We start from the raw sequence: 16,110 nt of genomic DNA, 5'->3' as shown, positions 1-16,110 counted from the left end.
CATCTATTCTTCCAAACTCACCTGAAAGGCAATTGTTGCTGACATCCACTTTTTCCAAAGAAACAAATTGAAAGAGTGGCACAATTTCAATCAAACTGAAAACAAAAGTTTAGAATAAACATTAATGTAATTAATAGTTAATAATAATAAATTTGTAATTAAAATTGTAATATAACAATATTAATATTTGGAAATGATAATGGTGGGGAGTTTAGAAGGAGGGGTTTGGTCTGTTATTAGTTTTTGGTTTTGTCTGTAATTAGTTTAGAGAACTGTCAAGAAGGAAACTCCTCTGACAAAGTGAATCAATAAGTTCTGTAACTTATTGGAAAGAGCTTGATGTTCAGAGTATTTGAAAAAGGTAGAAGATACCAGAGAATTTAAGGGGGAAAAAAAATCTTGGATTCTAATGCTACACAAAAAGTGAATCATGAGAATTTAATTGACCCCATTGATAACAAGAGGATTCCAAAGACAAAGGTCCCCATTTTCTCCTTTGAAAAGGCCTTACAAAGGGACCTGGCCAATAACTGCACAAAATAAGAAAATGGTAGATATTTGTGATTGGTGTTGATAAAAGTGCTACCCAGATCAATGAGATCAGGGATGTGCTAAAATATTAGTACACTTATACCAAAAATAGACATTTTCATTACCTTAATCTGTTTCTTAAATATTTTTAAAAACAATGAGTATAAAGTTAGACAATGCTTTTTGTAAAGGTAATTCTTATCTGCTAATCATATAGTTAATATTATATAGTGAACAGTGTTGTCTATATAGTTAGTAGCTCCCAGTTTTAACTCCTGCCTCTAATATACACTGGTTGTGTGACTTTGTGCAAGGCACCAAGCCTCTCAGATCTCTGAGCAATTCTTCAAGACAATAAATTGCAGAGAAGAGGTCTGCAATGACTGATAGAGGAATTTTCTCGAAAGGGAGTTCTCTGTTCCAGTATAATTACAAGTCTAGTTCCTATCCCTAATTGCATAGCTACCCAAATACACATAATCAATGACTTCTTATTTATTTACTACAAATAAATTTTTTAATTGACTACTAAATGGAAGATACAAAGCACTAAGGATACAAAAAACAAAAATAAACATTCCTTCCATAATTTCTTTTGATATTACCAGTAGACAATTGTATTTTAGCACAAAGTTAGAACTGGTGTTTTAAATTAATCAAATGAGTGAAAGCTAGAATAATTCTGTTGGAAAAAATCAACTTCAAACTAATTGAGACAATTAATTTCTAAGAATTATATGCACTTAGACTTTAATATATAATACTTCATTTCAGCAACCTAAGAATCAAATTAAGATAGATAAGTTTAGCTTGGCCTTGTGAGTAAGAGATTAATGCCTTTGCCCATACTATTTTTCCTCACTTGTTCATTCACAAAGGTTTATGATTAAATCTCCCTTGTGTATTTTTGAAAGTTCCATCTTTAGCTTTTCCTGAAATAGAACCTTCTGTTGAGAATTGAATCACATTAATCAGTTTACTTCACCTTTTAAAGGGCTTATTTTTAACACTCCATTTCCCCACACACACCTATTTCTCATCACTTGATCAACTTTCTCTCATTTCTTCCTTTTCCTTTTTTTCCCCCAAGTTGTATTATTTTAAGGTCAGAAGCCCACAGAGCAGCATGATCACCAGGAGCCTACACATGGTTTAGCACAATGCTAACCCTTGTATTGACCTTGACTGTGGTAGAATACTCTCCTGTTCTGCATTACCAAAGAGACAGAAGATATTATGGATAAAAACAGACTAAACAGTGAGACAGGCTGAAGATCACTCTAAATGTGGGCTACTCTACTTCAAGAGCAGTATTACTATTCATAAATGAATAAGATACAAGTTACAAGTACTTTAGAAGCCACCTCTGAAAAAAAAAAAATAACACAAAGGAGGTACTTAGAGGAAGCAGCAAAGTTTAAATCAGTCTTTGTAATTCTCCTTTAATTGTGTATATACTGATTAATTAGGAGCATATTTTGAAAGTTCTCCATTTTTCTTTATAACTACTACATTCTGTCCCTGCAGAACAACTTCTCAACACTAAGCTGTTTTACAATTTAATGTACTTAAGGTAAACTTGACATCCCTAAATTCAAGTACAGAGATGTCATACTCTAGGTAATTAATTGCAATTTAAGAATCCCTATCTTTTCAGGTTTATAACACAAATCAAATAATATTATGATGATGAAAAGTTTCCTCTTTTGTCTCTTCAGTATTTTTTAAATTTCTAATTCAAGTTCTGTTATTTTCAAAAGCTTTGAAATACTAATATTAGTCATTAAGATATGTCTTTTGCATTCATTTTCACTATTGTTCCCAAATATCCCTATTTTTCAAACAATAGCTATATGATAATATAATGTGGATATTAAAAGAAAAGTTTTAAATCTGAAATCACTGGAAATGCCTATTGCAAAAACCATAAAACATAAAAGAAACTGAACAATTTATTTTAGTAAACAGTTCACTTTGTTTAAATAGCTAACTTTTTTAAATCTAGAGACTTAGTTTAATTTAGTTTTTTTTTTACTGGAAATTCACCAGCATTTATAATTGCTCATTGGCAAACTAGAAACCTAACAGAGGGCGCTTTCAATTCTATAACTTTTACTTTTACTGACATTCTGTGTTAATTTTTTTTTAAAGAAAATTCAAACCAGAAAGACAAAGGACATTAGCGAAAACCTAATACCATTTGACCTTGTCACACTAGCCCAGGGCATAAAAAGATATAAATTTCAAAGAAGACAAAAAGGCAAAAGATATGTACAGAAATAAATGGGTAAAAACTACCCTTTCTGCTCTTACTTAGAATTTCACTGCAAGTAAAATGCCTTATAAAGCCAAAGAGTATTCCAATTAAAAAAACAGATGAATCAAACTGGAAACAGTCACATATTCTAAAGAAAACTAAAAACAGTAGTAAAGATGAAACAAATCTTTCAAACAATGTGTACTAAATGTTTTAATTTATATTCATTTTATTGGATGCAAAAAATCAGGATGAATATTGCTTTCTTCCTTTAATGCAAATAAGAATTCAAAAGTCACTGCAAAGGAAAAAATGCATTACTGACCTAAAAATTATAAGTATTCTAAACAAAAATAAATATTAAAACTGCCAAAAAGAATAACCCAAAGTGTCAGTATCCTACCGATATGACCTTTGATAAATAATTCTTTGTGTTAATTTCCATTCAGGTAAAAAAAAGTTTCATTCTGTTCCTAGTTCATCCACTAACTCCAAAAGCTATCTTACAGGGATAGCTAAAGATTGTTTTGAGAAGGTTACAGCAATAACCTTTGCAAAAATGAGCTATAGTATGAACATCAATATTTCAAAGATTATGATTTCACTAAGTTAGAGACACAGCTATCATCAAACCCATGGCAAAAGCCTATCCAACTCGGTAAAACATTCTGAACTGACCCTTCATTAGAACAGCCTTTGAAAATACAGTAAGTTATAAGCAAGACAGCTTTGGAATTAATCTGTTTAATGTGTTATAGACTTTAAAATAAAAGCTACATGTAATAGAAGCTCAAGATTTCATTTATGCTACATTCATATTTGACATAATATCCATATTCTACTCTGCTATATAAAACTATAGAAATCTATAGTTTTATATAATTTTATTCATATTTGACATATTAATATTTTATACTTCTTTGTTTATGGAAATTTTTATGTTTCTTAGTCAATTTTAGATATAACAACAAAAATGAAAATCCTAATTTAAAAAAATTGTTTTTATTCTCTTCATTCTATCTTCTCATATATATCTTTTTATCCTCTTCATTCTATCTTCTCACATATATCTTAAACAGAGATCTGACCATTCATGATACTGCCTATTCAAAAATTTCCAATAGTTACCCTATTGCTTCCAGGATAAAATATTAATCCTATCTTGGATTTTAAGACCTTCCATAATATAGTTTCTACATAGATTTTCAGTCTTGGTTCATATTATAGTAGCATCATATATTACAGTCACTTTATAGTAGAGTCATGTGTTACATGAAGATGAAATTCAAATGAAGGCAGAAGGCAAAAACCACATTGTGCAGTTGCCCATATAGATATCTTTAAACAATTGTAGAAAAAAATAGGACAGCTAGATGATATAATGGATAGAATGCTAGTCATGGAAGTTCAAATCTAGCCTCAGACACTTACTATGTGATGCTGGGCAAGTCACCAAACCTCTGTTTGCTTCAATTTCTTCATCTCTAAAATGGGGATAAAAAGAGCACCTACTTCCCAGATGTGTTGTAAGGATCAAATAAAGTAAATAAATTTAAAACTCTTAGCACAGGGTCTGGGACATGGTAAGTACTGTGAAAAAGGAAACCTCTTAAGTAGCTCAGTGGATAAAATCTAAAGTAAGGAAGACTTGAAATTAAATCCAGCCTCAGACAGACACTCACTAGCTGTGTGATCCTGGGTAAATTATCTAACCTGTTAGCCTTAATCCACGAGAAGGAAATGGCAAATTAAAACTTTTGAGAAAATAAATAATACTTATTTTATGGCTTTATTTAATTCAAGTTCATGATAAAGAAAATTCTTTAACATAAACTAATTATTAAGCTTAATTAAACTATCAAGATTACCATTATCTTCAAATTTTTCTTCATGACAATTTATATATAATTTAAGATTGTACAGTATCACTTAATACATATCACATATGTACATATCAAATAATACATTATGCTATTTTTAATTACTATTTTGAAAGATTTATGAAAATAAGTGGTATAAAAAAGAGCTCAAAAATATAACTGTAAATTTCAGACCAACAGACATTTCATTATGAATGAGGAGAAAAAAATATGTGAATATTCAGATGGGAATGTTATATTAAAGTGCTTAAAATAGGATAATTCCATAGATTAGACTCTCAACTAAAATAAGCAAATCAAATATTACTCCCCAAGATATTCTCTCCAAAACAAACAACTAAAACAAAACCTAAAGAACCTTCTAAACCTACTTATGATTACCTTTTCAAAATCTTTTGAATCTAATTATGTGACTAGCCATTGGAATTAAAGTAACAAACATAAAGGCATAACAAAATGTGTTTTAAGTATTTACGTTATTACTAAAAGGTATTGAATTTCTCTTAGTCTTATTTTGTAGATATTCTTTATTTCTTTCCTTCAACAACAATATGCCTCTTAGATCTTGGGAGTTGGGGAAGGAAAAAAAAGAGGGTGTTCTCTTATTTCTGCACAATGATATGGTTTTTCCCTCAATAGATTCACAAGCGTCTCACTCTGAATCTCCAGATTGGATAATAGTGAGAAGGTTAATATATATTTTTTGATCTATCCCTTTAATCTGTTATTTTACTTTGTATCTGTATTATCTTAGATCAAAAACTTTTTGAAGCAATAAAACTTGATTTATACACCATCTATTACTTTATACAAAAATAAAGATGATGATGAATTTTGGGCATGGTCAATGTAAACTAGGATTTAAATAAATGAATAAATTACCTTTGTAGAAGATATTGAAATGGGATATAATACTGCCAAAATATCTCACGTATACATAAAATTGTATGTGTGTATATGTATGTATGTATGTATGTCTATATATACATATAGACATACATACATACATGGTGGACTATGAAGTACAGAAAATATGAATTCTTGAAAGAAAAGGAATACTACTTATATGAATTTCTGAACTATATTTGTAGAACTCTTATTGGGATATTTAATGGGTTGTTAATATTGCTTATCTTATTCTGGGCCATATGTATTCTTGCTTTTGTTTGTTTTTCCTTTTGTGGACTGTCAGGGGTATAAGTTCTTGGATAATTGTAGATGTCATTTAGGAATCTCTGTAGCACTCTGGGACTTGATCAAACCAGCACAAGGTCACCTGTAGGACATTACCACCTGTCAGGAATCTTTCCCTAGGGCTCTTTGAAGGTCCTTCTCTACAAAAAATGTGGCTAACTTAGCACAGAAATGTCTCCTTTGTGCCCTGTTCAATATTGATAATCCTATAATAATCTAAAGTTTTTCTGTGATTGCATTTATCAAAATATATTGTATGATGCCTCATTAGAGAAAAGCATTTAAGATAGAATTTTCCTTACAAAGACAAATGCTTTTCTATAATTGACAAACAATAGTAATACTGAGACTCCATATTTTCTGTATTTTTCTGTAGATTTCATACATAAAAAAATATGGCTTGATATTAAACATCATTTATAAACATATTGACTTATATTTTCATCAAGGATATTCATGCACTTGCAGGTCCCATAATGTAAAAATATTAATAGGAGTACTTTTGTGGGTTTTTTTAATGAAATCAATAATCATCAAGTAGGAACTAGATAAACAAATTGCTGCAAATGAAAATAAAGGAATAAAATTCTGTCTTGTAAGAAATGACAAAATGAGGAATTCAGAGAATTATTGGAAGACATTACATCATATAATACGTGTGAGTGAAATAAGTTGAAGTAGAAATGGAATATACACAATGATATATCCCACCCCAAATCTCGCTTGCCTTCAAAATTTTCTATTATCAAAGACATCATTTTCCTCCTAGTTTCCCGACTCCCAAATGAGATATAATTCTCAACTCCTCTTAATCTCTCAGTTCCTGTATCCCATTTGTTATCACAGTCTGATGATTTAATCTTTGTAACATCTTCCTAAAATGACCTCTTCTCTCCCTTACACTGCTACCACCCTGGTGCCCTTCCTTACTTTATCCTGTCAGGACTCTCACAATAGCCACCAGCTTCAAGTCTCAACTCCACTTCATCCTCCACTCAGCTGCAAAAGGAATTCTGCTAAAGAGCAGGTCCAACAGGTGGCAGGCCCAGTGGGGTGCTGGGCCTGCAGTCAGTAAGACTCATCTTCCTAAGTTCAATATGGCCTCAGACTTTTGCAGCATTTCACAAGTCCTGGACAAGTTATTTCATCCTATTTGCCTCAGTTTCCCCATCTATAAAATGATCTGGAACAGGAAATGACAAAGCACGCCATTATCTTTGCCAAGAAAATCCTGAAGGGTCACCAAAAGTTGTCTTTTTTTTGGGGGGGGGCATTCTCAACCCTTAGCACAGTGCCCAGTTCTTGATAAATGTATATTGACTGACTGCACAAATGAAAAGAACAATGCAATAAAGTCAAATGATATATAACTAAAGTAACTAATTGTGATCCCAAAGAGCAGATAAAGAAATTCACCTATCTTTTTTCTTTGGAGGCACGAGAAGATATGTATATACAATGAAGCATACACTGTCAGACACAGTTTCTCTGTCAATTGGTTTTTCTTAGCTTTTTTTTTTAATGACTTTGAAATTAAACAAGGGATAGAATAAAACTTTAAAACCAAACAAAAAAGTAATAGTAATAGCTAGCATTTAAAGAGTGCTTTAAGGCTTGCAACATACTTTATAAACATATTTTATAAACATATTCTCACAACAACTTTGGGGGGTAAATGATCCTCATTTACAGATTACAATTTCTTAATCACCTTTTTAATATAGTAGTAATATTACTAGAAATGGTCCTACGCAGACTATAATTTGTGAATCTGACTGATTTGTATTGGTAGAAGGAGTTTCCTGAATGGGAGTTCCCTATACCAGTAATGTCAATGATTCTGTCCAAAAGATTTTTTTGATACTCCATATAGTTTTATACACACACACACACACACACACACACGTATATAAATGTTTATATACACACACATGGGCACATCATATTTGTGTTTATATATAAAATTACCAATAACTTTCCCAGTTTTTTAATATCATACTTTTATATAACTTGAGAATTCCCTCAAAACCACTAGCATGAATTTCCACATACATTTGGATTAGAACATCAACTCTTTCCATCTTTTTCTTCTTAGTACTATTTCCACTTATTCCAAAAGCATAGAGAGTACTAATATTAGTTTATAAACATCGTTGTAGAACCTTTGTCACTGGTGAAGAAAATATGTTACAGGAATTCTGACATGTCTTTTCTATTTTTCAATATACTCTTCTTCCTATTTTCATCTTTAAATGATATTTGAATAAACTGGCAGAACAAGATTCCAATGGAAAATCATTTGGAAGCAGTAAAGTGTTGCTATGTGGCCACCCCAACTGACAGCAGTTTGAAAGCGGGTTCTGTTTTCTACTTCCCAAGGTCTTAAATTTCTAATGGACATTGAAATACTTAAAGGAAAAATGCTCAAAGGATAGACCACCCTAATGTGGTGAAGATTAAGAGAAAATTTTAGACATCTTTTATTGTAAAAGAAAGGAAACACATGGTGGACATCTTCAAGTTTGGGCTGTCCTAGTCTGTTTTCCATGAAGTGTAGAGCTCAAGTTAGTAGATTCTCCTTCAAAGCATTTTTCTATCTGCCTTTGATGAACAAATTAATCATATTAGAAAGAGTAGAATTCAGTGAAATATTAATCTAATAGCAAAGCAGAAGGAGATGTACATCTATTTCCCTCATGTTTTAGTTTCCAATGACTTTTCTCTATAAAGTTCCAGATGTCTGGTGGTCTCACACTGAACTCCTGTGACAGGTACTCATTTCCATTCAATGCCAAAATATTTTTAAAGTATTTTTTATGTCCTTTAGGAAATCAAACTTAAATCAATATTAACAGTTACTGTAAGGAATAAAAGTTGAAAAAATCTTACTAACTGCCTTGCTAGTATATAATAAATACCATTTGAGAGAAAATGACATTTCAAGATAAAATGAGAAACTTCTTGTATTTTTAAAGGAATATATTATTTACCAGGATAAATGAAGACTTCCCATAGAGATTTCTATGGATCTATGTTTGATAAAAATGACTTTAGGTAAAATAAGCAAGTTATAACTTTAATGAAAATTCTATTAACTTTTATCTTGATAATACTTTAGCACTAAAATTTAAATTGTATATAAAATAAGTTTACTATTTTACTAAATTATTGAAAAATGTGATACTGATGACAATATTCTTTGCATTTGAGGAGACACTATTGATGTCTTTTAATTTCTTACTGCAGCTACTTAAGAAAAGATAATTTACCTGTTTTGAGAGACAGTTAGAATCTGTAATAAAGGAAGCCAGTATGAGGAGATTATTTCCATTGTTGAAATACTGTTGTCATCCAAGTATAATTCTCTGAGCAGAACTTGATTCTCCAGAGATGGAAGCTACATTTAAATTTAGTTGACAAAGGTAATGGATTTATTCATTTAATCAAATTTTAAACTTCAAAATAAACTAATAAGAAATACCACATTTATTATAATAAAGTATTTGTTTAATTCAAAAGGCCAATCTTTTTTCAATAATAAGGTTGACATTAATGCTCTTCATAAAATAACTTATTTTTTAAATGAAATTCATAACTATCACTTGGTAAATTATGTCTCACTTAAAAAAGAAATGTTGCTAGCTCATTTGTCTCATAGTTATCAGAAATATATGTAAGACTAATTCCTTTTGTAAAATAGCAAACACACTTTTTAAGCAGAGAAAACCCCATTTTAGTTCAAAATAAATAAAAAATTGACTGATTATAACTACAAAAGAATAATCAGAGATAAAATTATTCAAATCTATACAATAAGGCTATCATATTATATATTTACACAAGTAAAAATACATATATATTCATCATTAATGTGAAATAATTTACCTCAGTTAAGTAATTTCCCTGTAAGTTCAAAATCTGAAGTAAGCCACAGTCTTTAATGCCTTCAACTTTAGTAAGATTATTATAAGAGCAGTCCAAATACATAATAGTAGGAACACTGCAAAGACCTCTGGTGCTAATTAGCTGATTATGATCCACAATTAGCTGCTGAAGAGATTTCAAAGATTCTAATCCACCTGAAAGAAAAGTTGCTAAGTAAGATGGTGGTATTATGCAATCTTTCAAATCCTAGTTGTAGTTCATTTTCTAAATTATGATGTTACTGTATTTTCTAAATTTTAAATTATAACTTATTTTAAATTTGTTCTAATTTGTTTTAATAAGTTATCAATAAGGTATTATCATAAAAGTATAACAAAATTATATTCCAAATGTAATAATACAATAATAATAATAATAATAACAACAAATAATTTATTTTTCTGAAACTTATCAAGTTTCAATAAGCACCTATGCCAGGCACTATAGAAATTGTAGAACATGATATCAATTTAATAATAAAATAACTAAATAAAATAATTCTATTTTATATTACCATTATGGCTCATTACAAATATCTTTGCTGGTCTTTCACAGCTTCTCATTAGTTATGGGCCTACTCACACCCACCATGCTTTTCTCTACTGTTTACGCTCCCTTTCTTTATATGATGCTGATCTTTACTTCTGTGGTATTCCATATCTTGTTGCCATACAGCAACTTCAATAAAATGTAAGCATTCAAAAGTTGAATCTTTGTTTTTGTCAGACACTTGGAGACAATAAAATAACTGACATTTCTCAAAATTTAGCCAGCCTACTCTTCTCATGTTCAATCTGAGCCTGAGCCCATCTTATCATCCTGCATTTTTGTCCCAGCCACACATCCATTCTATGAAATCTGAGTAACAGCCATTCTTCATCAACCTGGCTTTCCTCTGTGAAAGGACAGGTAAACTACTTTAAGTGGCTACAAAGCTTTTCTAGGAAACTCTACAGTTTTTTGGGCTTTGATGAAATCAGTAAAATGTCATCTATAAACAAGAATATACAAAGGACTTCAGAATCCACAGAAAAAATCTCTCTGACTTATGGCTCACCTAATATTTTCTTTCAGTGTCACTGACATAGTTGTTTCTGTTATTTCTTCCAAGGAATCTGGAATGTTCTTGATGACTCAATGGGAGTTGCAAGATTGTAAAAACACTTAAGTTCTATCAAATCAAATTCTGATCACATAATCTCTTTACCATAATTATGTGGTTATATCACTTCTTTTTCATTGAAGTGTAAATTACTTGGAAATCAAAACCATGCCATTTTTATCTTAATATGTCTAGCCAACAGCCTAGTTCCACATACACAATAGATACTTAATAAATATCAAAATAATTAATAAGAATGAAGAACTCTGATTCTGGAAAGAGTAACTAAGGAAAATTGTGAAACCTTTTTCTGCAAGGATTTAAAACTTTATCTAATGTTCTAGAAGCCAAGCCAGCTGTTATCTTAAAGTCATTTCCAGCTCCACAAAAATATGAGAGAAAAAAGATTACAAAATATATTGTATGTATGTAAATACACATATATGAAATATATATATTCAAAAGGTTCTAATTATATAATTTTCAATAATTGTGGAGATTATTAGTAAGTGAAATATTTTAAGTTATTGTTTCAATTACATTTCAAATAAATTTTAAATATTTCAAAATTATTTCAATTTTTTTTATTTTTGGAGGCAATATGTAATATTAAGATCAAGAAATACTTTCAAGTTAAAACTTTGAAAATGACTTATTCAGGTTTACTCCAAAACCATGAAACAATTTCACTAGCCTATATAAGACTATATAAGACTTTTTGATTTAGTATGGAAATATACCTGAGCTATTTCACTAGAAAAGTGGATGGATTATCAGTGAGTAAGAGACTGTTAAAAGTCATGTATATGGCGGGGCGGGGAAGGAGTGGGGAGAGAACTAATATAGAGAACTAACATATTGATTTAATTCTGAAAGAATTGAGAACATTTAAGAAATCTATTTCCTGTCTTTTATAAACTCTGCCTTTCTCTCATTTTCACTTTCTTTTTTTTTCCCCCATGCCTATATGTTCCCTTTCAAGAAATTTCATGATCCTAGAATATAAGAATATTAAGGTGCCTTAGAATTCTTCTAGTTCAATCCTCTCCCTCCCTCAATAAGACTCATGAACTCCTTCCACAACATCCCTAACCAGAACTCTTATCTCTTCAAGAACACTTGCAGTAATAAGGAATTCAGTATTTCCAGACTATTCCATTTTTCTGATATATTTTTAATTATTAAAAAATACTTCTTTAGACCAAGTCAAGACCCTTGACATTTCACATTTTTTTCTATATATAATTACTACAGAATGAAAACTGAAACATTGTCAAATTTTAGAGCAAGAGAAATAAAAGAAATTCAAAAAGGGAAATCTTTCAAAGGTACATGGCAAAATTTAATTATCACCAAATTTATATTTTCAAAAATTTCAAAAATGTATGGGTACATTTTAAGAGTTTGCAAAAGAACACAAATTTTAATACAAATGCCTATCTTTAATCACATGACTTAATGTCACTGAGATTTTTTATGTTAATATCATATTTTAGATGAGAAGGAATCACAGAAAAAGGAGGAAGTAAAATAAACATTAAAAAAGAATCATACTAGAAAGAAAAGGAGATTTTAAAATTCATATAAAACACATTAGTTTTAAAGAATGTTGTCTTAGAACCTAAGCCAACAAACTTTGCTGCAACTAAAAATGGTTCTTCTGCTTATAAAATTAGTTATCTGTTGTGGTTGGGAAATAGGTTATTCTTATATGATAATATCTGGTTTGAAGAAAACAAAATCTTTCTTAATTCAAAAGATACCGCAAGATATTTAAGGATGTCATTATGGATGCCACAAGTATCCTGATTCATAGATAAATCTTTATAAAGAAATGAAATGTATCAGGTACTGTGCTAAACACTGTATAAATATGATCAAAGTTGGTCCTCATAACAATTCTATGACGTAGATGCTATTATCATTATCCTCATTTTACTGTTGGGGAAACTGAGGCAGAGAGAAGGTAAATGATTTGACCAATGTCACACACCTAATAAAGTGTCTGCAGTTGGATTTTTGAATTTGGTTCCATCTGACTCTAGTCCCACCAGCTGGTTAATGAAATGCTAGATGAAACACTTTACTGTACATAGAAAAGATTGCTAAAAGTCAGTGTTTCGTTGCTGTATCATTCAGAAAAGATCTAATGTTTTATTTAAGCTGCAAGACAGATCCAAAACTAATATAAAATTGATATTTAAGTTTTAATTAGATTTAATTTTTCATGCAAATATATTTAGCATTATTTATGCATTACTAGTTACATAATTACAGAATAATTACAATGTAATAATAAAATTGTTCTCATTTCCTAGCATTTAGAATTTTTTTTTTTAGCAAACTATAAACTGTTTGAAACTATAAAAATTTTTTGTACTATCACATCAATCAACAAATAATTATTAGGCATTTACCACATGCCAATCTCTGTGCTAGGTAATAAACATACAAATATGAAAAATGAAACAGGTCCTTTTCATATTTTTCCTTCAAAAAGAGTAAAATTTTTAAAATCATAATCCAATAATAACTCACAAACTAATGGGTGAAAACTTCATCTTCATTTCAGAACAAACTATTGTCGATTTATGTAGAAGAAAATTTGTAGTAATGGGCAAAAATGCTAACATAAAAAATATTCAGGAAAACATTTTTCCATCTATTAGTAAGATCAGTTTACATATTTTCCCAAGCTAAAATTTTAATTAAACAAAAGATTGCTATTAACAAGCAATATTTTTAAGTTTTTATATAGTTAAGATATAAATATATAATATCATATTAGTTGATGATTTTAGAAACTTGGAAGCATAGAGAATATTATAGCAAATACATTATAGCAAAATAAAGACATCAAAGCCTCTGTGCGTTAATAAAGCTGGATATTTGATAAATAATAAATAAATGTTTTACTGAATGTATTAAATATCTCCTCAACAAATAGTTTTTAAAATAAGTGATTTTACTACATATACAATATAAGGTATGTGCTTTTATAATGTTAATAATCAATAGCAATCTCAAAATTGGAAGTATCCTCCAATAGCAAATAGAAGTTAGTTCAAACAATGACTACTATATAAAAAATTCCTCTATAGCATCCTTAACAAATGTTTGATAGATTCCAGTAAAGGGAAACTTACTTGCTCCTCTGACAATCTATTCTGAATAGTAATAACTGTTAATCTCTTTTTTCTCATTTTGGAGGTAGCTTTTCCCACCTACTTTTATGTCTTAGGAGAAGGGGGACTTCATTGGGAAAGGAAAGATGAGAAAGAAAAGGGAACTCTTTATGTACCATATGGAAGAGGGGGAACATGAAATGAAAAGTATACAAATAAGGAGGAAGGGTGGAAAGAATGAGCACCAAATAAACTTCACAGTTTCATGTGAATCAAAACAAAAGTTAAATACATTCATTTGTGACAAAAAATTGGAAACTAGGGAAATACTCATATATAGCAACTGGGTGATAGATATGGCATTAGATCAGATCCTTTGAAATTTTGAAAGATTTGAGAACTCTGAACAGTTCAATGATAAACTATGATTACAGGGAACCAAAGATGATACATGTTGCCTACGAGATAGGAATTGGCAGCTGGCTTTGCTTGAATGCATGGGCTTTTTTTCTTCTTTAATGTTTTTTGTTCAATTGGAGGAGGGGAAATAGGAAAGAAAGAAAATTAATATTCATTTAAAAATATATTTAAAAGAAATACTGTCATTTTTACCTTTATAATGTTCTTCATCTCCATCACCTTCTCTATACTCGTATCACCTTAACTGTAATTCAGGCTTTCACACCTCTCTTCTGCATTACTGAATAAGTCTTCTAACTGCTCTCCTTTCCTCAAGTCTTCCCCAACCCTCTTCTATACTCCACTCAGCTGCTAAAGTGCCTTTTCTAAAGCATTGATCTGATTGTGTTTCATTCTCTCCTCAATGAGCTCCAATGGATCAAAAACATTTCAAGGGCAAAAGGAAAGTCTTCAGGTTGGCATTTAAATCTCTTTCATAACTTGGTCTTTTCTTATCATTTCAGCCTTTTTCATCTCTCATATAGGTCTACTGTAGAACAGTTAGGAGACTCAATTCAAATCTGGCTTCAAATGGCAATTCTTAAGGGATGGTCTCAATGCTTTTATACTCATGCTCCATTATCTGAAAGCAATCTATTATTGCTTTCACCTTCAGGATAGATTTTTAGATAGAGCTTATTAGTAAGACAGAACTTATTAGTAAGTTGAGAGTTGTACTATAAGGAAAGCTGCAGCATGGGTGCTTTTTAATTATGGTGCTGAAAAAGATTTTTAAGAATACCCTGGAAAATAAGGAGATCAAATTAGTCCATTATTAAAAGAATTAACTCATTAACTCTGTTGATTGGAATGACAATACTGAAGTTAAATCTTAAATAATATAGCCACATAATAAGAAGATGGAACAAAAGGAGCAGGGGGACAGCTGAGCATGAGATATATAGTTTTGTGGGTTCAATAAATAAGGGCTTGGACAGTGAAAGACAAAAGGGTCTGAAATGCTATGGTTCATGGGGTCACAAAGAGTCAAAGCATACAATACAGTCCCTGTCTTCAAGGAACTTATATTCTAATGGAGAAAATAATATATAATGGTAAGCTGGAAAGGGAGGAAGATGAGAAAGTCACATGTCTGTGGGATGTCTGTAAATGCCCAGGAAATGTTGTGAAGTCCTGAAACTGAACAAGATAAGAACAAAGCCTTCTTTTTTCTATTAAGTTGATCAATGAAGTTCCATTTGCTCATAGAGCAGACTCATCAGTTTTTCTCCTCCTCATCAGAACTGCTTCTCTGCTTCCAATCTAATCCATTTCAACAATTATTAATTAAACATCATCTGTAGACAAACCACATTCTCTCCCAGGTGCTGAAGAACATAGACTAAACAAAGAACAAAAGCTCCTATGTTTAAGAGATCTTTGCTCCGTTGCACAGATCCCACATAGAAAAAGAAGTATGATGTTTTAAGTAATGAAAGGACACTACAACTAGAGGGACTGGAAGAGTCTTCATGTAGATCATGACATCAGAACTGGGCTTTAACAGAGTTCGGCATTTCAAGGGATGAAGTTAGTGAGAACTGAGGACTTGGGGATAGCCAGTATAAAGGAACAGAAGTTATCAGCTTTGGGGAACAATAGGTAGAACAATTTTTGTGGAATGTAAAGGGCCAGGAC

General features: G+C 30.6%; 1 protein-coding gene across 9 annotated transcripts in view; it reads right to left on the bottom strand.

Moving 5' to 3' along the window:
- Positions 1-16,110, bottom strand: part of LRRIQ1 (leucine rich repeats and IQ motif containing 1) — a 323,563-nt gene that overhangs the window by 237,397 nt on the left and 70,056 nt on the right. For all 9 annotated transcript variants that reach the window (XR_007947886.1, XM_051963292.1, XM_051963295.1 and 6 more), the window contains 3 exons: positions 9,748-9,941; positions 9,132-9,259; positions 22-95 (listed from right to left, as the gene is read on the bottom strand). Coding sequence is in view for 8 of the 9 variants with exons in the window: in XM_051963292.1 (XP_051819252.1) it covers positions 22-95; positions 9,132-9,259; positions 9,748-9,941 (396 nt within the window). In the remaining variant the exon portion in view is untranslated. The remainder of the gene's footprint in view (positions 1-21; positions 96-9,131; positions 9,260-9,747; positions 9,942-16,110) is intronic.

The sequence above is a fragment of the Antechinus flavipes genome, chromosome 5, assembly GCF_016432865.1.
Source record: "Antechinus flavipes isolate AdamAnt ecotype Samford, QLD, Australia chromosome 5, AdamAnt_v2, whole genome shotgun sequence".
Taxonomy (NCBI): domain Eukaryota; kingdom Metazoa; phylum Chordata; class Mammalia; order Dasyuromorphia; family Dasyuridae; genus Antechinus; species Antechinus flavipes.
Note: the sequence above shows the minus strand (reverse complement) of the source record. Positions and strands in the feature narration are given on the sequence as shown.